Here is a 22,732-nt window from a genome sequence, read left to right as displayed (position 1 = left end):
CAAGGGACAGGAAGAAAACTCACATAGTTTTGTTTCGTAAAAAACAATGATACAACCTTGCTTACTGCAATTTGCTGTCATTGCAGGTTTGACTTAGGAAACTACGTCTGAAATAACCTTTTTTTAGATACTAATGTGATCAGTTGCTTAGGAGAGGCAGCTTACCTATACAACCGTTTTCTAGCAAGGAACAAGTGAACAACAGGTTGAGTGCTGCCATCCTCTAGCTGGCTGTACAGGAAACTTGTTGAGCTTGTATGTGTTTAAGGTAATATAAGAAAGTACCCAGTGATTTTTTTTTTTTCAATGTGTCTAACTTCCCCATCCAGACTTTCTAATCATTCTGTGTGGTGATAGGTTTAACCTGCAAGAAAGTTACTTCAGAAACACTTTGTATGTAAATGAATGATTTTGCTGGGAGGAGGGGAGGGAAGGAAGGAGGGAATGAGGGAAAGAGGGAAAGAAGGGAGGAAGGAGGGGAGGAAGGAGGGAAGGAAGGAGGGAAGGAAGGGAGGAAGGAAGGGAGGGAGGAAGGGAGGGAGGGAGGCAGGAAGGAAGGGAAGAAGGGAGGAAGGGAAGGGAGAAAGGAAGGCAGGCAGGAAGGAAGGCAGGCAGGAAGGAAGGAAGGAAGGAAGGAAGGAAGGAAGGAAGGAAGGAAGGAAGGAAGGAAGGAAGGAAGGAAGGAAGGAAGGAAGGAAGGAAGGTCCTTGAAAGATCACCTAGTTCCAACCCTCCTGCCATGGGCACAGACACTTTAGACACTTTAGACACTTTCCACTAGATCAGGTTGCTCGAAGTTCTATCCAACCTGACCTTGAACGTGTCCAATTTTTTAATGTATGGCTGGTTTTATTCTGGCAGGTTCCTTTACCAAAAAAAAAAAAAAAAAAAAAAAAAAAAAAAAAAAAAAAAAAAAAAAAAAAAAAGCAACAGAGACTCATACCAACGACCTTCTTCTCCAAGGATTGCTGTGGGATGCTTAGGTCATCTGGCGATTCTTTTTATCAGCCAGAACAAGTATGTATAAACTTGCCACAAAATGAGTAATGGAGATGGGAATACTATATGAAAAATACCAGTGCTTAGTAAGAATCTTAAGTTGAGGTTTGTCTTGTGTAGATGAGCAACAAAAGAAAAACCCTGGGAAGAAATATCACCCTTTTCTTTGAATTCTTGAAGTAAGGTTTGAAATCTTCTGTTTCCATGCACTATTAATGTACAGCAAGTTGGAACTTTTAATTGTTGTTTCTCTGCTCCTTAATGGTTAAATGGTTTCTTCTCACCAAGAAAATACAACAGCATAAGTAGCTGAGTTCCTGGAGAGAGATGCTATTCTAGAGAGATGTCTTTTAGGTCTTTTATTGATCTGGGAATAGTTTGTTGGATCAGCAGTAGAGCATTCTTGCCAAAAGTCATCTGACACTGTTCTGTTGGATGCACTGCAAGAAGATACTGAATATAGCTTTCAGTTTGATTGGAGTTTTTTGGTTGGTTGGGTTTTTGTTTGGAATTTTTTATTACAAGGAACAGAACATCCTGTTTTGGAACGAATCCGTGTTACTACCTCCGTACTGGCTGTCATCTCCTCGCTCCACAGATTCTGGTCTCAACTTGTATTTCCTTTCCGCTTACGTCTCTCCCATCCCTCTGCCTTTTTTTTTTTCTTTTCTCTGGCAGTACGTCAAGAAAACCTAACTAATTGACCTCGTAAATCTTATTAATGATGTTCACTCAGTTACTCAGTTCCAGCATCAACACAGAGTGCTTCAGGAGCAGAACGAGATGTTTTTGTGTGGTTATGCCGCTGTTGCACTCTCTCCCTGTAGAACTACGTTTAATTGTAAGGAGAAAGGGGCGTGATCTGAGTGCAGCTGCGTCACTGTCGCGAGGGTGCTTTTTTCCGGCTACATAAATGGAAATAATGTAATAATCCATGAATTCAGGTGCAAACAGGGGTGGGGGCACAGTCCGGGCTCGCCCGCGGGCCGGGCTGCTCCGCTCCGTGCATCCGCTCCGGGTTTTCCTTCCGCCTCCACAGCGCCCCCCGGCGGCCGCGGCGGGCAGCACCGCCCCCACTGTGGCCGCGCCCCGCCGGGCCGGGCCGGGCCGGGCCGGGCCGCTCCGTGCGCTCCGCTCCGCTCCGGCGGGGCCGGCGGGGCCATGGCCACCCTGCGCCGGGACGGCCGGGTCACCGCCCTGCAGCGCCTGGGCTGCGCCGGCCTGGCGGGCGCGCTGAGCCTCAGCCTGACGGCGCCGCTTGAGCTGCTGACGGTGCTGGCGCAGGTGGGCACCTGGCACTGCCGGCGGGGGCTGCGCAGCGCCGGGCTCAGCCTGTGCCGCACCGAGGGCGTGCGAGCCCTCTGGAAGGGGAACCTCACGGCCTGCCTGCGCCTCTGCCCTTACAGCGCCCTGCAGCTCGCCTCCTCCCGCCGGTAAGCGACCGGCCTGCGCGGGGGCTCCGGGGGGCTCCGGGGACCTTCGTAGCAGCGGAGGGGAGCGGATGGAGAGTGCCGAGTTTAGTCTAATGTCTCTGTCTCTGCCGGATGGTCGGCTGGGTGGGCGCCCCTTCTCCCCAAAAACGCGGACCCTTTCTTATGATTTTATTTACCTAATCTATTCAGCGCGTAGCGATTGTTAGGGCCTGGTGATACGGCAGCAATTGCTTATATAGTCATGGGTATTCTTTACATGATGAAGAGTCGATAGTCTTAAAATTCTTTTGCTTAGGTTCATTTAGAAATGAAGTTACAGTGCAACCTGCAGGTGTGGCTGTCACATCTGTTCTTTGCAGCCAGTGTGTTTAATTAATTTATACGCCCTCAAGTATTTATGATGTCTGTATCAAAGAAAATAACAAAATTGTAAGTCAGATATTTTACCCTATCACGCAGGAGTTGTTAAGCAAATTTCATCGGTTTTGACGTTGATATGTGACGTTATTTGTTTTAAGATCTTGTTTTTGATATTACACAGATATTAAACTAAGGTAAGTGCTGGAAGGACTGCAGCAGGATGAACATGGAGCAGTGCTGGTGGAGCTCTGCCAACCGTGCTGTTTCCTAGGATTCCCTTCTGCTGCCAGTATCTCTCAGCCATTGCAGGGAGTGACTGACTGCACACACCAGAATGTTTTGACATTGTGGGCTGGGCTTTTTTTTTTTTTTTTTTTTTTTTTTTTTAAATGACAGTCAGCTGCTCATGGTAGCACATGACATTTCTACCCAGCTGGGCAATGAGTTGTTCTGTTCTGGGCAGCAGCACAGCCCCACTGGTGCTGCCAACCTGCTGGGTTTGTCACTCATCTGCCCCAGCAAGTCACCTGCCCATCACTGCCTGCACCCTGCAGGAGATCACAAATGAAGTGACCCTAAAACTGGGCAGGTTTTTTGTGCCATAATGGATGCAGCGGTCAGACAAAGAGCAAGATAATGCGAGTGGGAAGGCACAGACAGTAATTTAAATGTAATTTAAAGTTCGCAGAAAAGGCAGTGTGTTGCACCAACATAAAGCAGTTGATTTTGAGCAAAATAACTTCATTGTTTGTTCAGCTGGAAACAGTGTATTCCTTTTGCAAGGCTAAAGATTGTGTCTAGTTTGTACAGGGTGTTCTGAATTACGGATGGAAGTAGGCTACCAGGAAATTAAATACAAGGTGCCTATGCTTAATCCTTGATACACTATTTGGGGGTTTTTGAAAGTGTATTTTACTGGGAGAATGGTGTGTATAAAGGCAAGAAACACAGAAAGAGAAATGTTATAGGGCAGCTTGGGTAAACAGTCCCAGGAGGAGCAGGATGGAGCACAGTCAGCTCCCCGGGGATGTGACTCCACGCTCCCTCAGCAATTATTCTGCACAGGCTCTTGTCTTTCCATGGTCATTTTAAAAGTTATCAGGTAGTGCCCAGAGATGCCCCACCACCTTTCCCACTCACTTATGCACACAGAGGAAAATTAGGCTGTGTGGGTTTAAGGACTGCATAAGACACACAGGAAAAAAGGTTTATACCCTTTTGCTTTTGCTTGGCTGGGCATTCTGCCCTGGGCACTCCCAAGACTTGAGACAAGTAGATGCAGGGATTTGTCATGTTGTAGAAAATGCACATTCATGTGAGAAGACATGAACTGAGCAAGCAGTGACCTGTAAATATTTGAAAATTATTTTGTTCTGCACATGATTACCCCATGCGGGTTAACTGTAGATGTGCTGTTTAAATGTTTTAGTTAGTGCTTCCAAAATAAAATAATATATTTCTTTATCTCCACCTAAAACCCTCAAATGTTTTTACTTGCTTCTTGCTGCCTCCAGGATATTACTCCCCGATGTAGGAGTTTCCTGTCATAGAAAAATCTTTCAGTGTGGCACAAAGGCATGATTTGTGTGTAGCTTTTAAAACTGTACTACAATTTCAGATTTTCAATTTGAGACTTAGACTCCTGAGCATAATAGTGCCTGGACGTAAGTCTTCTCCAGAGGTGTGTCCCCGTCAACCTTTCTGTCCCAACATAAGTAACAGAAGAAGGTTCGATTGCTCTCAGAAGGCCTGTGATGTCACTATCTAAATCTTTTCTCTTACATGATAACCTTAACTGTTGGCAGGTTGGACCAATGTCAACTGGTGATCGGATAATTTCTTGCAGATGTATTTTAAATCATGGTAATTTTCATTCTGTGTGTGGAAATATTAAAGAAAGATTTTCATCCAGTAGACGGATGCTTGTGTGGTGTTATGTATAGTAAGATCTTGGATGAATCACATATTGAAATTTCAGTTCCTGCTGCTAAAGTGGCTTGTGGACAGAAGTACATTTGCATCAAGAATCATCCACCCTTATTTTTCATGAGTTTTCTTCATAGTGTCATTAATAGTACTTCTTTTATGTGTTTCCTTTAGACTTGTTACCCTTTTCATGGATGAGCTGGGCCATATCTCCCACTGGAGAGCCATCATGGCAGGAAGCCTGGCTGGCATGGTTGCCACCATCGTGACGTACCCCACTGATGTGATTAAGACGCGACTCATCGTGCAGAACCGGCTGGAACCATCTTACGAAGGAATTTCTCATGCTTTTTACAAGATCTATCATCAGGAAGGGCTCCGTGCACTCTACCGGGGTGTTTCACCAGCAATATTAGGTAAAGCCATACTGGGGTGAAATCACCTCACTGCCTGGTTTTTCTTGCAGCTGTGTAGGGTGTTTACTTGCTCTCTTGATTTCCAAAGCAGATAGGAATGTTTTCTTGTAGATGTGGAGATTTGCAAGGGACTGCAATACTGATAACCCTTGCTGCAGCTTTATTATTTCAATTTAGGACCAAGTGTGTAGCATTTTATATATGGTTAAGTGTTCAGCAAAATACTCTTTTCCTTCTTTTATAGATGATCTAATTGTGTTTAGATGCACAATTTTCATCATTAAACTCTTAAAAAACATTTATATACACACACATAGAGTGCTTGTAATTCCTGTTGGGTGTGAGAGTGTCTCCTGAGCTGTTCAGTGAAACCAATGTGAGCTGGTGAACTGTAGTGTATAGTAGGTGTGAAAAGTGACAACTAATTATATTGTCTCTTTACTTGAAATTAATTTTTAATTATTTATTTACTCTCCATAGCATTTAGAAATGCCGTTCAACTGAGTCCATTTTTTCGCAAAATGACATTAAATAAAATGCGTAACAACAACAATAATAGTAATAAATATATAATCCCACTATAAAAATGATAAGAGCATGTAACAAGCAAAAAGGCCAGAAGTATCCCTCATCAACCTGACTGAAGACATAGCTCTATTTACTTGTACAGGTCCTAGGGTTGGGTTGGACTGGGAAAGAGCTTGTCACAAGAGAGAACCTGGAGAAACACCTGACTGTCATGAGACTATAGCAGTTAATAATTCTGACAACATGCACATTCTGATAGGTAGATGTATGCCTCTATCAGCATATCTAGATGGTATAATATGGGTGTTTGGTGGTAAACGAGGGACTAAAGAGTAAAGTTCTTCAAAATCTGGATTAGGTTTGTGGAATGTGAGGTGTAAATTGGCAGTGGCTCTTCCCATCTTTCTAGTTATGTGATGGGCAGCTCTCTTCTCTTAGTGTCCAGTGCACTGATGTAATCCTGTCTTGTTTGCTTTCTAGGTGCTGTCCCATTTTCTGCAGGCTCATTCTTTGTTTACAAAAGTCTGGACAAAATCTGGCAAGAACCCATAGTTCGTTTCACTCCTCTTCAGAACTTCATAAATGGTTGTATAGCAGCTGGAGTGGCACAGACACTTTCTTTCCCCTTTGAGACTGTCAAGAGGAAGATGCAGGTACAGAACATTCACGTTACCAGTACTTTGTTGTAGGTGCTTGGTGCAAGAGCTTGGGACAAGACTAGCTAGGTGATCATGGGTGCCACTTTATTTTTCTTAGCAATAGGCTACAGAGACCTTGGTTTTGTTGTTGTTTTGTTTTTTCTTTTTTCTCATTTGTGGGGTTTTGTTTGTTGTTTTGTTTTTAGAGTCTGGAAATCATTACTACAAATGGGTTGTTATACCTTTAATGTGAGTTCAGGTACTATCATGGGAATATGCGTATGCTCTCAGATTCCATGTCTGTAGCTTTTTTTTTTTTCCTTTTTCATAGCAGTTCCATCAAATTCTCAGATTTCAGAACTGCAGACCTTCGGTGAAATAAATACAGGTGAAAGTTTGCCAGCTGAAGAAATTCAGTCCCCTTAGTGATAGCTGGGATGAATGAGATCCATGTCGTTTTCAGAGCCTGTTTGGCTGCCATTTATGCCTCACCACAAAACAAACTTGCTCAGTATTGTCTGAAGAATCATAACTGTCCTTGTTCTTATTTCTGACTCCTCTGGTTAAAAAGTGACTTACCAGCTGCGGGTGCTGCTGTTTTCCTGGAGCATCAGCAAAATAAGAGTTACTATATCTTCTTGATCCTTTCTCCAGAACTTTAAAATAATGATCTAAAAAAGACCCAAACCCCACAAAACAACCGCTATCCCACAGCTTCCATCTCACTAACATAATTCACTTGCTGATATTGACTTTCCATTAGAACTTCATCAGCAGGGAGACAGTGAATATATTTCATCATATGGTCATTCTCTGACAGGGGCAGATGAGTTTGGTTTTCAGCCTAGTTCCTGGCAATGCAGATTTATTATTTATTTATCACAAAGGGAAGCTTTTGTGATGTTATTAGAAAAACAGTCACTTACTGTGGCAGCCTTTTATAGGTCCCTGCCCCCTTCATCAAGTGGTAGCCTGGTTGGCAAGTCACAAGGTAGCAAGAGGTCAGTGAAACTGTGAATTTCCCTCTCCTGCTCTCCGAGTTCCCCTTTTCAGGGCTCAGATGCTGTGTTACAGAAGCCTTCACTACCCCCTCACCATCTTCTAGCAGAGATTTTCAGCAGAAGGAGCAAGGGCTTTTATCAGCCCAGCTCATGTAGTTGATGTGTCCAGAAGTCAAGGTTTAAACTGAGCACTTTCATTCGGTATCGTATAAAATATTTCAGACGAGAAAGAGATTCTGAGTACTAAAACTTGGTCATTTTATCCAGCTGTACCAGTGGGTCTAAGAAAAGTAAATACTCTTACAGACCTTCTTGTGCATTATACCTTTAGGCTCACAGCAATACTGTTGCCCTGAAGAATAAAAGAAAATTAAGGCATTTACTGTGCTGTTTCCCTTTAAATATTTTCTGTCGATGCAACAGTTACTTGAACATTCAGCTTTTGTGATCAGTTCAAAGTGTGAAAGTAGGTTTTGGCTGTAACTGGTGTGATGTTTTGTGTCAGGCTGTGTCGTGACGGACGACAGGCATGTGAGGAAGTGGGACAGTTCCGCGTTTCATTTTCCTGCCAGTAGGCGGTGCTCTTCCACCGAAGGGAGGCTTAATAATCTGATCGGCACTTCCAGCGATATAGGAGCTGGATTTATTGCCTAAATGTGTAGGACGTGGAGAGGCTGAAAATACTTTGCATGAAAACAAAAGGCCCATCAACAGAGAGGGTTTCTTCCTTGGAAGTGCATTTCAGCGCTGAATACTGATTTTCTGAGCTTAAAGAAACACCTCCTGTTCAGTGATTTATTCTGAAGGCATGGAAGAAGGCAAAGGTATTTCAAAAGAATGAGCTGCCTAGGTGCAAAATCCTGTAATTTGTTGGATACTGGAAATTACTAATTCATGTAGAGTTGTCCAGGAAAGAGACCTGTTGAAAATTGCAACCCACACTGATACCAAGAGTGCACTGGAACTCCTGCAACGTTATCCAAGAAGTTTGGGGTTTCCAGTTACCACCAGGGAATGGCCCAGATTTGCAGAGATCAGCTCCTCTTTGTGCTCGCTGGTCTGTGCAGTTTGTAGGGTGCTGGTAGAAGACAGAAATGCCTAGTACAGCACCAGGAAAAGTATCATGCAAAGGGATGGACCTAGAAAGGAGGAGAAAAAAGGAAAGGAAACTAACTTCAAGACATTTCAGAGTTCTGTAAAAAATGGAGAAGCAGATACTTCTGATCACAGTTTTTCTCAGACATCTTATTCTGAGCAGCCCCTGTTTAGTGATTCAACTTTCTGGCTGATAGAAAAAGGGGGTTGGTTACCAAAGCTTTCAGCTACCTCTGGGCCTTGTGTGTTCTCTGCAGTGCACATGGAGATGTGCTGGGCTTTTTTTGAAGGAGTGAATGCTGTGTTTATGGTGTATGAAGAGGAACCCAACATACTGGAAGTGTATCAGGTTCCTTTTCCCTCCCTTTTGTCCCACCAGTCTGACAGATGGAGGGAATATGTTGCTAAAGAAGATTTTTCCAGTGAAGCTGCTGGTGGTGAGGAGCCAGAGAGTTGTAAGACAATCTCAGGAGCTTCAAAAACTGAGAAACTAGGACAGAAGGCTATCTCCATTGATTCAGGGGTGGAGTATAAACATGAGACCAGGACACCCAGTTCAGATCTCTACCTGATATGCTGTGCAGTTTTAGAAGAGCTAGTTCCGTTTATCTCCTCATCTGGACAATGCTTGAATTGTTTGCATAGAGTATGAAATTAATTCTGCTATGGGAGGAAAGATAAATTGCTATTTTTGATCTCCATTGTAATCATCTTGCTTCATCCTTTCTCACTTTACATATCTGAATCCTACACTACTGACGTTGGCCACTTCTGTCACTGACAGCTGTGGGAGTAGGAGCTGACTGTCAGTGAACAATTCTTGAGGAAGAATTGTGTTTTGGTGATGCTTTATGATGTCAGATTTGCTCTGTAACCATGGCTTCTTCCGCCTTTGCTGTTACAATTAGCTTCATCCAGTTTACCTTTTCTTTTTTTAAGCTGCTGTGTTTGCTACATATACACCTGAATGTTTTTCTTAAAAGAAATGTTAATTATATGAGTGAGTCTTACTGAATATTTGAGTCCTCTATGTTGTGCTTGTCCTAATTTTATTCCTTTGTCTTCCTTTTTTCACTTTGCTCCTGATTGGCATGTTAGAGAATTCAGAGGTACTGTATGCATGTTTCAGCATGGAAATATGGCTTTTACTGTGCATCTGTAGAAGGGGATTCATGAAAAAGAGGGTTATGCTCTATATTAAGTGTTTTCCTGAGTTACTTTTATGATGTATCAGTTTCTGAACTAAAACTCACGGATCTTTATATCGTTTTGACTCTTATTCTTAGCTTTCCTTCCTTTCCTCAAGAACAGTGTTCTTTGTTAAATCCAGTTTCTAAGCCATATTCAAGTGCTGCCCTTTTTACCTTGCAGACTTGCATACAAGAACACTTCTTTATTTTTCAAATTTTTTGCTACCTTTAGCAGGGAAAATTTCCTTTGAATGACTCTAGGTCTAAGGAAGCACTGGTAATGTTTCTACTTTCCCACATCTTTTTTTGGACAATGATAACCTTTGTAAATGCCTTTTGGACTGAGCTGTGGCATTTCAGTAAGGGAAGATGAATTTAAAGCTGTTACAGGCTGTACAGAAGATTATTATTAGAATGGCATCCATCCCAGGCTATATACGGAACTGAAAGCTTACAAGCATGCAAATGGTCAATGCAAACCCAGTAGCCAAGTTTGTCCCTTCCCTCTGTGCTCAGGACATGCAGAGGTGGGCTCAGTGCCCTGAGTGGCACTTCTTAGCCTCCGTCCCAGACTGACTTGTGACCTTAGTAGTTTTTTAAGCAAAATGCACAAAGATGTCCTTAAAGCTTCATAGATACTCCATAACTACTTGTCACCTGCTTGCATGAACGAACTTTGTATGGTTTTCAGAAGCTCAGCCCTGTCTCCATATTTTAATATCTTTGACTAAAACCTTTCTTAAACTCTCCTTCACCAGTAAATGCTACTCAGGTATAGCTTTGCCATCAAACCCTTATAACACAGAATAAATCATACTGTTAGTAAAGTGCAGGAATCAGCTCATTTTTGGTGTTGACTGCACTGCATCCTCAAGCTGTGAGGACATCTCTGTGGGGAAAGCATTGTTCAGTGCTGATCTTTCTGTTTCAAAAGTGCAGGCTTTGACTTGGCTTCACTCCTGCAAACAAACAGGCTTACTGGTTTTGGCTAGTGAAGGTTGTTGCCATGCATCACCCAAGAAGTGGCCTCTTCAAATTCGATCACTTTTGCCTAGGCTGCCTATAAATATGCAATGTGTTTTGGGTTTTTTGTTGGATTATTTTGTTCTTAGGAACACAAGATGCTCTGCAAATGTGAAGTCTTTTGTAAGTTATGTAAATGCTATGCGTTAATAATGTGAAAAAAACTAAGCAGTCATTTATTTTGTGAGGTACTTCTACTGTTCAAAGTAAAAGCTTCTCTTTTAAAAGGAATACTGTTATTTAAGTATATATTTAAAAATAGTCCTCTTGCATGGTAAAAGTCAGTCTAGCAAGAACCCAGTGGGCTGGGTTATAAAGAGTTTTGAAAAGGAGAATGATCAATGTTCCTTCTCTCTAGTGAAATGATGAGCAGTGCTCCTGCTTTGCTTAAGCATGAGTGACTTGCAAAGAGTTCTGTCATTGGGACAGTCACTGGGCTGGCATGCAGCCTCTGGAAGCTCACAAGCTGTAGTGTCACTGCTGGTGGTGAGATCTGTTTTCTTGTCAGCTGGGAATATGAAAGATATTGAAGACATGACCTGGTCTAAGAAATTCTTCTTGGATCGTGTGGTTCACACAGCATCTCAAAAACATACATGCTCTGAGACTTTGGGCAGGAAGACCCTTTAATAGTGAACAGCATGAAACAAAAATTTTCAGAAATGGTGCCGTCTGACCACACGAATTCCATAGTGTGGAAGCAAATGAAGATCAGTATTACTACTTAAAATATGATTTCCTCAGTGAGGCTTATATGGTTGCTAGCTGTCTGTCCTTGTCCTTGCCACCAATAACTTTAGATTCTGCTATCCAACTTCAAGTAAACTTTACAAAAGAGTGGAATTTTCAGATATATGAACTTCCATCAAGTGTTGTGAAAACAACTGCACAGATAGGTGAAATACTTAGAGTCTCATCTCTAAGGGGGAGGCTGAAGTGTGAGTTCTTACTTCTCTTACTCCTCTCTGTGATCTCACACTCACCTTCTTGCTGCTGGGGTTCAGGCATCAGCCAGATTCCCATGGCCTGGGTGTACTTGAATTTGAGACCAGTCTGGCTCCTCTGATTATGAGCAAATAGATAATGGATGACAGATTCTGGTTGTGCTAAGATCCCTTCTTTTCTTCTCTTTTTTACTGTATCTGAATACTTTGAGCTACCTGCAATTTTTATTGTTTCATCGATGTTGTTACAAAGATATTTTTTACCACTTTCTGAAGCTGTTGCAGAGTACTGCTCTGCTGCTTAGGGAAGTATTTGGTCTGGTAAATGGTCAAGACAATGCCTGAAAAACCTATGGAGCATAACATACACTTTGCCTTCTGTAATAGCCTAGATCAACTTTTATGAATCTGAACAGATCTCAGAAGCATTTCTCTTAGTTCCCCAGACTTCCACAGGAGAAAAGCATGAGGGCTGATTGTCTGTCAAGTTAGAATACTGAACAGTGTTAGTAGGAAAACTGGATAAGAGGAAGAAATGTAGATCAAGAATTGGGAGCAGGACTGGGCTGCTTTTACTGTGAGGTCTGCCTTGACACTAAACCTGTTCATCCAAGAAGCTGTGGTGTGATAATTATGTAATACTCACCTTGAGGTAGATTAGCTTTGCACTGTGACAGTGGCCTGCTGAAGAAAAGCTGGAAAACATATTGCACCTGTTTGAAGTGCAGGAGGTCTGAGGGATGACAAAATGCAATTCTCTCAAATCATCTTCCCAGACACTGAAGTGGCCACAATACCCCCAGTCTTGAGATTTGGTAGTGCCAGCTGATCATGTCTGCCAGCCTGTTACAGCTGCCTCAGCTCTGTCATCAGCGTGGTGTGAGTGAGAGCTCTTTAATCTGCTTTGGGACAGATCAAATGGGTTGGTCAGCCCACCTTTTTAAACTCCATAAGTTCATGCAGCAGACAGGACCTGACACAGGCTGAGTTCACTGCTGTTCACACACTGCTTTTACAGACATATCTTTCAGCCAGGAGACAATAATGTCTCTGGAGGTACAGCTATTACTGTTACCCTCAACGTGGGTACTTTTGCATCAGTTATACGGGACAGCCTTGTATCCATTTGTCTGTGCTTGGAGTGACATGCCTATGACATATGAGGTGACTAATTATGGAAAACACTCCATAAAGAGGGAGCTAAAACTTGATCAACACTCTTGTGGCCACAATAACCTCCTCCAGCTTTGTAGGCTGGGGATGGTGTGGCTGCACAGTGCCCAGGGGGAAAGGCACCTGGGGGCACTGGTGACAGCAGCTGAACATGAGCCAGCAGTGTGCCCAGGTGGTCAAGAAGGCCAATGACATCCTGGCCTGGATCAGGAATGGTGCGGTCAGCAGGAGCAGGGAGGTCATTCTTCCCCTGTACTGGGCACTGGTGAGGCCACAGCTTGAGTGCTGTGTCCAGCTCTGGGCCCCTCAGTTTAGGAAGGATGTTGGGGCACTTGCGCGCTTCCAGAGGAGGCAACGAGGCTGGTGAGGGGCTTGGAGCACAAACCCGGTGAGGAACAACTGAGGGAGCTGTGGTTGTTTAGCCTGGAGAAAAGGAGACTCAGAGGTGACCTTATCACTCTCTTCAACTTCCTGAAGGGTGGCTGTGGTCAGGTAGGGGTCGGGTTCTTCTCGCAGGCACAACTGGCGGAACAAGAGGAACAAATAGTCTTAAGAATAAATTAAACTTCCCCTATGTCAGGGGAGATTTAGGTTAGACGTCAGAAAAAATTCTTCACTGAAAGAGTGATTGGGCAATGGAATCATCTGCCTGGGGAGGTGGTGGAGTCACCGTCCCTGGATGTGTTCAAAAAAAGACTGGACGTGGCATTCGGTCAACACACCATGTCAATGCACATGGTTTAGTTGATGAGGAGGTGTTACATCATAGGTTGGACTTGATGATCTCAAAAGGTCTTTTCCAACCTAGTTCATTCTGTGATTCTTTTATAGGTGATTTATTTTGATTTGGTGTAAATCCTAACTCATCTACATAAGGCAAATGAAATTATGACCTGTGGAAAGCCCTAATCCTGTTAAAAATTAGTTTTCTTCTCAGTTCCTAGATAGGCAGCAGGAGATGCAGGAACTAGCATTGCCATCCACTATATGAAGTGTGGGACCAAGCCAGTCTGCCTAAGGGTTTGCACCTTTAAATAAATTAGTGCCAATGTGCATGAAAATGATGCACCCATTTGTAGGGCTTGAGCTGAACCATCATGAGGCATTTGGAAGCCACCCAGAGCTGCCCATGCAAGGGGTTTGCACTGCCTTGAGAAAGAAGACTTCTGTATTCTGTATTAAAGACTTCTTCACACAACAAGTGTCAAAGCAGAGGAGGCTTAGGCTCAGCAGCAAAGGATGGATTCTTCACAAACTGTGAAGTCTCAGGGTACAACAGGCCTGGTGATAGATATTTAAAGCAAAGAGTCAAGGTTTTGACCAAGCATGAAGCTGTTTTGCTCTGTTGGTGGTGTTCTTCCCAGAAGGCATGATTTGGCCCCAGTTCGGGTTACAGAGGAAGGGACAAGATGTTCCTGGAGTGCAGGACGCTGGAGGTCAGCTGTACTGTACTGCTCTGAACTGACTGTATTCTGATAGCTTGCCATGGTTTACATTCCTCTGTGCCTGAATACCTTTGGGTGGACTTTAACCACGAGTTAGGCAGCATTACCAAACCACTGACAGGGAATGACTGCTGAGTAAGGCTGACCTTTAAGATGAAGAATCGACCAAGCCCAAGAGGATGCCTTTTTCCCCAAAATAGTAACATGTACTTACATTGTATTTTTTTTTTTCATTGTAGTGGAATAAAACACTCTTTCAAGTATCCAGTCTTCACTTCCGTAAAATTTCTGTTGACTGGAGTGGTATTAACTTGAATGAAAACTGCAGTCCTTGACCTTCAGTTTCATTTAAACTAAAGCTGCACTTGCCTGTTGCATGTGCCCTTATTAACCCAGACTGCAAAGACTTCCTTTTTTAGCTTCCAGATTAAGAGTATGAACTCTTGAGCTGTGTGTGAATTGTCTTCCTGTACTTTACTTTTTTTTAAGTGGTCAGAAGTGTAGGACACCTGAATCTCTTGATAGTGTGTAAATAACAAGCAATTTTACTCTATCCACCGTGAGAGTAGTATGCCACTTATGACAGTTATTCACTGTTAGTTATCTTCCATTTTCTGTGCCAAGAGTACTGCCTACTCAAAAAATAAAAAGTAAATACTTGTACCAACAAACAGGGAAGAGGGGGGAAGTACATGAATTAAATGCATGAATTCATAGTCTCTGATACATGTGAATACAAGTAATTGCAAACCAAAATATCACAAAAAGCAATTGAAAAGTTTTTTATCTGCACAGGAGAGTGGCTGGGGTAGGTCATTGAAAAGGTCTGTGAGATCAGCTCCCAAAATGGAATTATGTTGTGCTGGCAGTCACCTTGTAATGCAGACAATGGGAGAGATGGTGTCTGAAGAGTCTTCAGGTAACAATTAACTATAACAATTAACCTGCTGTCATGACACTGCACCCTTATTTAAATATTTTGTTTATTTTCAAAGAAAATGAGTGCAGGTATTTGGGAATTATTTTGTACATCTCTCTTGGGTTTAGAGTGTTGCAGTAGAACCTCTGTGGATGTGTTACAGTGACATAGTCAACTTGGTGGGCTCTGGATATAAAAATACTGTCTGTGTGAGGGAGCAGATGGAGCCAATTCTTCATTTGATGTCCTTTAATAGTTTAGAGAACCCACTGTCCATCAGAGGTAAAAAGATAAGCAACTTAGCCCTGCTACTCCTATGAGTAACACCTTGGCTCTCTGTTATCAGCACAGGGAGCTGTATCCCCAGCCTCCTGCAGTTTGAGACAGCTGCAGCTGGGCGGAAGGAAGCCTTTAAAAGAGTTCCTAACAAACAGGTTTCCATGCAGCAGCCCTTAGTATCAAGGGGTGTCAAAAGCAAGGAATTTCAGCTGCTTTGAGGTGCATGAAATTCTCTGTCCTAAACCTGACCTTTTTGGAATGAGATTAGCTATTTGATTTGTATGTCATGGTAGATTTCTGCACAAGAGGCAGAGAAACCAGTTTGATCTCTTTTGTTGCTTCTGTTTTCTGGCGCTGGTGCCACAGGGTGATTCTGAGGGTTGCAGTGTGGTGGACATGCTTAGATGAGGAACCACCAAATCCCACAGCTAGTGTTTTTCATGAACAACAGTGCCAAATGAAACACATTTACAGTATTATTCCTTTATTAATACATTTCAACTTCATTTAGATATATTCCAAAATTCTGAAGTTTTAACTGCACACTGATACAGTTTTTAGTTTTCCTCTTGCAGTAGGTGATTCTGAGATTCTGTGGACAATTATTATTTACATACTGTATGTAGGGTCCTAGAAGCATACAGCTCCTGTAAAGCAGAAAGGCTGGCAACACATACTTCATTTCACAGACTGAAATATTAGAAACAGTTTTATCTGTGAGGAATGGTACTGTAAATAATTTCAGTAAATCTCTTAAGAGGTCAGTATCAATGGGCAGATTGGAAATCTAGAGGTTTTACTTACCTGTTCCTTTTTAACTGCCTTCTGGAGGTGTTTACTATGTTACTGAAACCCGCACTGTGCTTGTCACTTCTTTTGGTGTTGCAAGAAAGACTACTGTAAAAAAACCCTTTGATCTGTGCCTTTGCAGTGTGTACAGTAATGAAGGGGATTAAGTCAAACTGATGCCGGTAAATTCCGGCAGGTCATGCCCTGCCTACCACAAAGGGACTGAAAAAGAAGGGAATCACATGTTAATAGCATTCTTGTGTTCCTGAAACATTTCAGAAACCTGTCTTTCTTAACTGCTTGGCTGCTAATAACTTCATTTACAAAAAAAACCCTCGTGGAACCTGGCTGACAGTTAGAAAGCAGAACAGAGTTTTGGATCCAGTTCTCCTATGACTGCCATTGCATTTTTAGTGATACTTTAATAATTTTAGTTTTCTTCTAAGCATTGTTGGTGCTAATATCACCATTCTTATTGAACTGGTTTCTGAAGTCTCAGTTGGAGCACTCAGCATCTTCTGCAGTGCAGACATGAAAGTCTTTGTGCAGAAAGTTTTTACCTGTTACTTGCCATAAGAGGTATTTCACATGCATTTCAATGAGGCAGAAAAAAAAAAAAAGAGAGAAAAAAATCATGACCTGTGATTTTTTTAGACAAAGAAGACTATGCCCTTAGTGTGGGGGGTAATCAGGGGGATTTTTTCAGCCTTTAAATTTAACAATATACTTGCCAGTAACTAATTGATTAGCAATTTCTCTTACATACTTAGAGCATGAGTTTTGATCTGTTTGCCTTTCCAGCATCTCAGTTGCCAAGTACTTGAAGTGCTATTGCTAAGGCATCTAGTGTCATCACCACTTGTCAGTTGATGAGGCTTGTCATAGGCTTAGCAGCTCTGAGAAGCTACAGGTTAGTCTGGACAAGGAGTGAAAAATCATGACACTATATGGTGTTTCAGATCAATGTGGGGATCATGATACCCATATTCATCAATCAATTAACTGAACAAGACCCATTTTTATCAAACTTCTACATTAGGATGAGCATTTTTGCAAGTCATCAACCTGTTTTATGGGGTCCCTGACACCGAAGTGTCCCTGGCCATGTGTTTGAGTGAAACTCTGATTTGTCGATGCAAAATAAATCCATGGCTGCATGTGCACAGATGGGTGAGGATGGGATTATTCAAGGTCAGGTTATTCTGTCTGGGCTAACTCAGTAGGAGATTAATGAAGAAAGGATTTAGCTGTTAAAAATTACCAACTACACTTCTTCCATGTGAACAGACACTGTACTGCAGTTGGAAGTTCAGCTGCTAACCAACAGGATTCTCCCCAGCTAACTTTAACTAGTCCCTATCAACTGAACACGTTGATACGGGAGCATGGGCACCAAATGCTCACCTGCAGCCCTTGGTAGGCCTGAACAGCCTGGGCTGAAATCTCCATCCTTCCATTTCTGCTGTGCTGCTGCTCCTAAGCCTGTACAATGGTTCATATTTCTCACAGCAATGCAGACACAGCCTTAGCAGCCAGAGACAAGTCAGCTGGTTTGATCAGAGTTACAGGAAAGGCAATGTGGCTCTGAACTTCCCTCTCATAGTGTTCCACTGCCAGGAATGTGAAATGTCTCTACCTGGACCTGAGCAGCTGGCATGGGGCTGATGGGATATTTGGCTCTGGTTTGGATCGTTTGTCCTCACAAGGGTGGGATTTATTTCTAGTAACAACATGGCACAAAATGAGGTGAAATTACTGTTGAATGTGTGAAATTACTCTTCACTTTCATACCTGTCAAAGGGTGAGTTCTTGCCCTTTTAAATTTATATTTTAATGCAAATTAGATACTTTTGGGAAGAATCCAGATCAGTCTGTTAAAACCTGGTGTTGACTTATATATCAGAATGGAGAAAATAATTACTTTGGTTTTCTCTGCTTGTTATAAATCCTCCTGGTGTCTCTTGACAGGCCCAGAGTCCTTGGCTTCCCCACTATGGAGGAGTTGATGTCCATTTTACTGGCATGGCTGACTGCTTCCGGCAAACTGTGAAGAACAAAGGTGTGCTTGGACTTTGGAGTGGACTCACACCCAGTCTGCTCAAGGTGAGGTTTTGCCTTCATCCCAGTCAAATACCATCCTGAAGGAATCAAGACAGTTTTGTACAGTTGGGGATAGAAAGCTTATGACATACCTTTGTACTTACTAGCTTCTACATGACAGAATCAGTGACAAAACAGGTTATAAACCAGCCTTGGAAACTTGGTTTGGTTGTATTTCCCCAAATGCAAGCTTGGCTTCTAGATGTTGAAAGTTCATTTCAATGTCTTTGAAGAAGGGAATACTCCTAACACACAAGGCGTGGAATGGATGGGAGATTGCAAGCAATCCACTTAGGACAGCTAAACAAGTTCTCCTTCTGACCTGAGGTTCAGTAATTTGACATGTTGTTGTGAGCTGTAAAAAAAAAGTTTGCTTGTATAAGCCACTTGCTCAGAAGTCCAAAGCAGTGCTTTCAGCCAGCTATTTAATGCATGTGTACCAGTTACTGCAGCCCTTGCTGAGTTGAAAGCATGAAATAAAGCATAGTAGCTTAAGCAGAAGGTAATTTAATTTACATAAATACGTTTTGTAGTGCTGTGATGAGGATTACCTACATAGAGTACTACTATAGGTCAGCTAATGAGTGCTAACTGAGTGACAGTGGGATTGATTGTGACAGCCTTACCTTGGCTAATACAAAGCCAGTAGCTGCAGACTCTGCATAGGGCAAAAGAAGAAAATTGTGGAGTCATTCTAGTGTATGTAGAATAAATTCCACATTTCCTGACAGGATTTGCTGAGATTGCTTAGGATGTGCTTGGGTATTGGACAAGTTCTGGTAAGCTATAGGCAAGCATAGACCTTCTTCCTCACAATATTGCTATAATTAGTTATGTAAGAACAATAAACTCCTACTCGTAGCACTCTGCAACTACCAGCATAGTTTGAGATGAGACTCTGATTTTATATAAATCAGGACAAGGTCTGTTAGCAGATCAGATCTGAAGTCCTAGAAGTTGTTTGTTTGGTTTTTTTTTAAACATATAAGCTATGGATGCTACTATTGAGTCTTATTTTTTTTTTTATCTTGCTTTTTTATCAGATTGTGCCATACTTCGGTGTTATGTTTAGCACCTTTGAATTCTGCAAGCGAGTTTGTCTCTACAGAAATGGTTATATTCAGTCTCCTTTAAATTACAAGCTAACACCTGGCGTTGACCAGAGCTTACACCCACAAGAACTGAGAGAATTAAAGCTCCTCCGGAGGGAAAATTTTGAGCCAAGGAAATCAGCACTTGAAAACTGACATCAGAATGTCCACTGCAGATATACAAATACCTTTCTTAAGGAACTTTGCAAGAAAGACAAGCTGAGCTACAGGTGCTGACATTTCAGTGGACTGCATGGTTGTTGTGGTGAGACACCTGTGACAGGAAAGAATAAATCTGTATTGCATTTGCAGAATGGATATAAAGAATATGACTGGCAAGCACATACTGAAGAGGAAAGATGCAACTAGTTTGAAAACTCTATACTACTGGAACTTGAAATGACATCATTTTAGGTGCTTTTTAATACTGAATAGCCATTTGAAATTAAACTAGCTGCAGAAAGGCAAGAGAATAGAGATGAGAGTATAAATTGTCTTCGAAAACATTAAGAAAATGGATTTTTAAAAAAGCAATCAGAGATACCAAGTCAGTCAGAAATAATAAAACAGAATAAAATATATGCAATATGTGAGAATTTCTACTGAAATCTCCTTTTTTTTTAGTGATACTGTGTGGACGTGACATTCTACAGAGTCAGAATTAGTCTTAGTTCAGTAACACTCCCAAATCCACTCCTCAGTTTTTGAGATATACTTGAGAATAATAATTTTGTCTGAATCTCCAGCATAAAGGTGAATGTATGCTGCTGCCACTGTGCTTTTGCTAAGACAGAACTGTAATGTGCAAAATGGACTGTAATACACTGGAATGACAATCTTGCAAAGTTAAGTGCATACTCAAAAGATTTCTCCCTTTCTCATGCGTTGTTACTGCATGTATGTGAATTACTTCACACTTTGAAAAATAATTTTCCTGAAATTCTCTAACTGAAAATGCAGTTCTTAAAAGTGTTAGATATTTCAGAGCCACAAACTCTGTCATGTTGTTTAGGTACTTTTAAAGCTCTGGTTTTTTATTAGACCACTTTTTAGTTCCAGTGCACAGACCTAAGCCTACTATGGTGCTCTGCACTTGCACACAGAATAGTACCATATACAGCCCCTGTGATTGATCCACTTGAACCATGTGCTCCAGGGGCTGCAGACAGGTCCTGTAGGTAGGAATCTCTGCAGGAGCACCAGGTTACTGCCAGTGCCACTGCAACAGATGGGCCTCTTGGGAGCTTTTGGACAACAAAAGATCATGTCATGTTATATCAGAGGAAATGTGGTGTTGCTCCAGTTCCTATGTAGAAGTTCAGCTATGGAACAGCCCCATCCCAGTGCCTTTCTATATAAATCCTAAACCCCATGTCCTTTTAGGAAGCTGGCTGTGCCCCTGGCAGCATGAGAATCGCGGCAGCTCACAAAGGTGTGTGCACACTGGCTCCAGCCTGAGCTGCAGCAGCCTGGGCTCAGCACAACATTTGCTGCTTTACACTGCTCCTCATCTGTGTTTTTACACTGTTTATAACCCCTGATGGATGAAAATAAGTAAATCTCAGAAACTGCTTGGTTAGAACATGTCACAGCAGGATGAGGCATTGGCAAATCCATGCAGGAACAGTCTGTAACTGTGGAGAGAAACTTGCGGAAAGATTTGGGATGATGGTAAGACCTGCCTTGCACCTAGAACTCATTGTTGATATATCTTGCAGCTGAAGTCTTGCAGTATCTCTCTTAATGGACTTGCTCTGTTCTGCTGCAGTGATGCTTCTTACTGATCTTTTTCTCAGTGAAGAAGTGCAAGCATAGATAGCAAAAAGTTAAGGTGGTAGAAAGCAGATCTGGTGGGTCGAGCATGACACTGAGGCTGTAAGTGCTTTTGGTTCTAATCAACCTGCCTGGTGACCATGTTTCTCTGTGCCTCAGTTTTCCCATGGGCACAGTGCAGGTAATAATACTGAGACTTACTGGACATGTATGGATATGGAGATGTAAATTGTAAGCATGTTGGGGACGAATGGATTTCTTGCCTTGTCCAAGCATACCTGTGTTTTTTTACTAACACTGTATTTCTAAATAGATTTTAAAGATTGAATGGGTACATATGAGTGTCTGATCAGCTCTTCAAACCTTGTAAGAGTTGAGTCAAAAAGTTATCTCTAACTTGTTTCTGATGTGCTTACTACCACCTTTGTATTATAGTGCACTCCTGTGACCTGTCAAGTACTGTGAAAAAAGAGGTTCACTTTCTATATAAATTTTAAGAAATAGATTTAATAAAATAATAAGGCAATAAAAAGATAAAAAAACAAAGTAGGGCTGGCAGGGTTATATCATATATCACTGTTATATCAAAGTTATACTTTAAATACCCTTTCCATTGCATCAGTCTGTTGAATATTCATATTTTCCCAGAAACTAGTTTCCATATTCTAGGAACTGTTCTGCATGGCCCCTCCTTGGGTCCGCCTTTTTTAGAGCATGCGTGTTTCTTGGCTGTGTCTTCATTTTTACCTCTAGTTTGGGCCTTGGTCCATGCTTTCTTCAGATGGTAGATGCTAGACGGTATATCAATAGCAGAGTCCCTTTTTGCACGTTCACTGGATGTTATTCTGGCCAAACAGACAGTTTAAGCATACTATATCAGCTACTACCACTATGCTTAGTTTTCTTTACTAATAGCAGAAATAAAGGAAAAACTTATATCCTTACCACAACGTTATTACTCATATAACACACATCTTGCGGAAAGCCAACCCTATAATATACACTTATAACAAGTACTAACTAACCTTTTATCTACCAAGCCTGTCCTTTAAAATCACAAATACACATGGTAAATCTCCAGAAGGCAGCACTAAAATATTTAAGATGTCACTGAAAGAAAGCCCTTCATCAGTGTATCACTAAGATGTGAAATGGTGTGTGACCATGAGGAACCAGTCAATAGCGAGGCTAAACCCTTGGATAGGTGAAGTCCTACTTGAGTGACTTTTGGATGCCGCTGTGTGATAGGGCGGGTAGTACCTGCTGGGATATGCTTGTCTGAGCATCTCAGCTGAGCTCAGCACTGTGCCTACAGAAGGACCTCGGTCACTCCGGGAGCCCTGTGTGTGCAGGGTGACGGTATCACGAGGTGTCTGTGAGCGCGGGTCTCGGCCACGTGTGAGAGAGATGAGGGCCTGTACGTGCCCGCGGATCAGGCAGCCGCAGAGCCCGCCCCATTCTAGCCTGCGTCGCGGATGTGCTGTGCCCGGCCGCTCTCGCCATGGCATTGGGATGGCGCAGAGGGGCTGGGGGCCGTGGTCACGGATGGCCCCGTCACCGCCACGTGGTGTGCCCGGAATAGGGATAGGCGGTGTGACCGGGCCGAGACC

General features: G+C 42.4%; 1 protein-coding gene across 1 annotated transcript; it reads left to right on the top strand.

The window, feature by feature from the left end:
• The first annotated feature begins 2,129 nt into the window (after nucleotides 1-2,129).
• SLC25A43 (solute carrier family 25 member 43) lies at nucleotides 2,130-22,172 on the top strand. The gene is made up of 5 exons (XM_066182028.1): nucleotides 2,130-2,432; nucleotides 4,893-5,134; nucleotides 6,143-6,315; nucleotides 18,127-18,261; nucleotides 19,302-22,172. Exons 1-5 carry the CDS (start codon nucleotides 2,161-2,163, stop codon nucleotides 19,503-19,505), a joined length of 1,026 nt encoding a protein of 341 aa, XP_066038125.1. The 5' UTR covers nucleotides 2,130-2,160; the 3' UTR covers nucleotides 19,506-22,172.
• The last annotated feature ends 560 nt before the right edge of the window (nucleotides 22,173-22,732 follow it).

The sequence above is a fragment of the Chamaea fasciata genome, unplaced genomic scaffold (genome assembly GCF_029207755.1).
Source record: "Chamaea fasciata isolate MVZ Bird 193981 ecotype frontalis unplaced genomic scaffold, bChaFas1.0.hap1 SCAF_4, whole genome shotgun sequence".
NCBI classification, from domain to species: Eukaryota; Metazoa; Chordata; class Aves; order Passeriformes; family Sylviidae; genus Chamaea; species Chamaea fasciata.
Note: the sequence above shows the minus strand (reverse complement) of the source record. Positions and strands in the feature narration are given on the sequence as shown.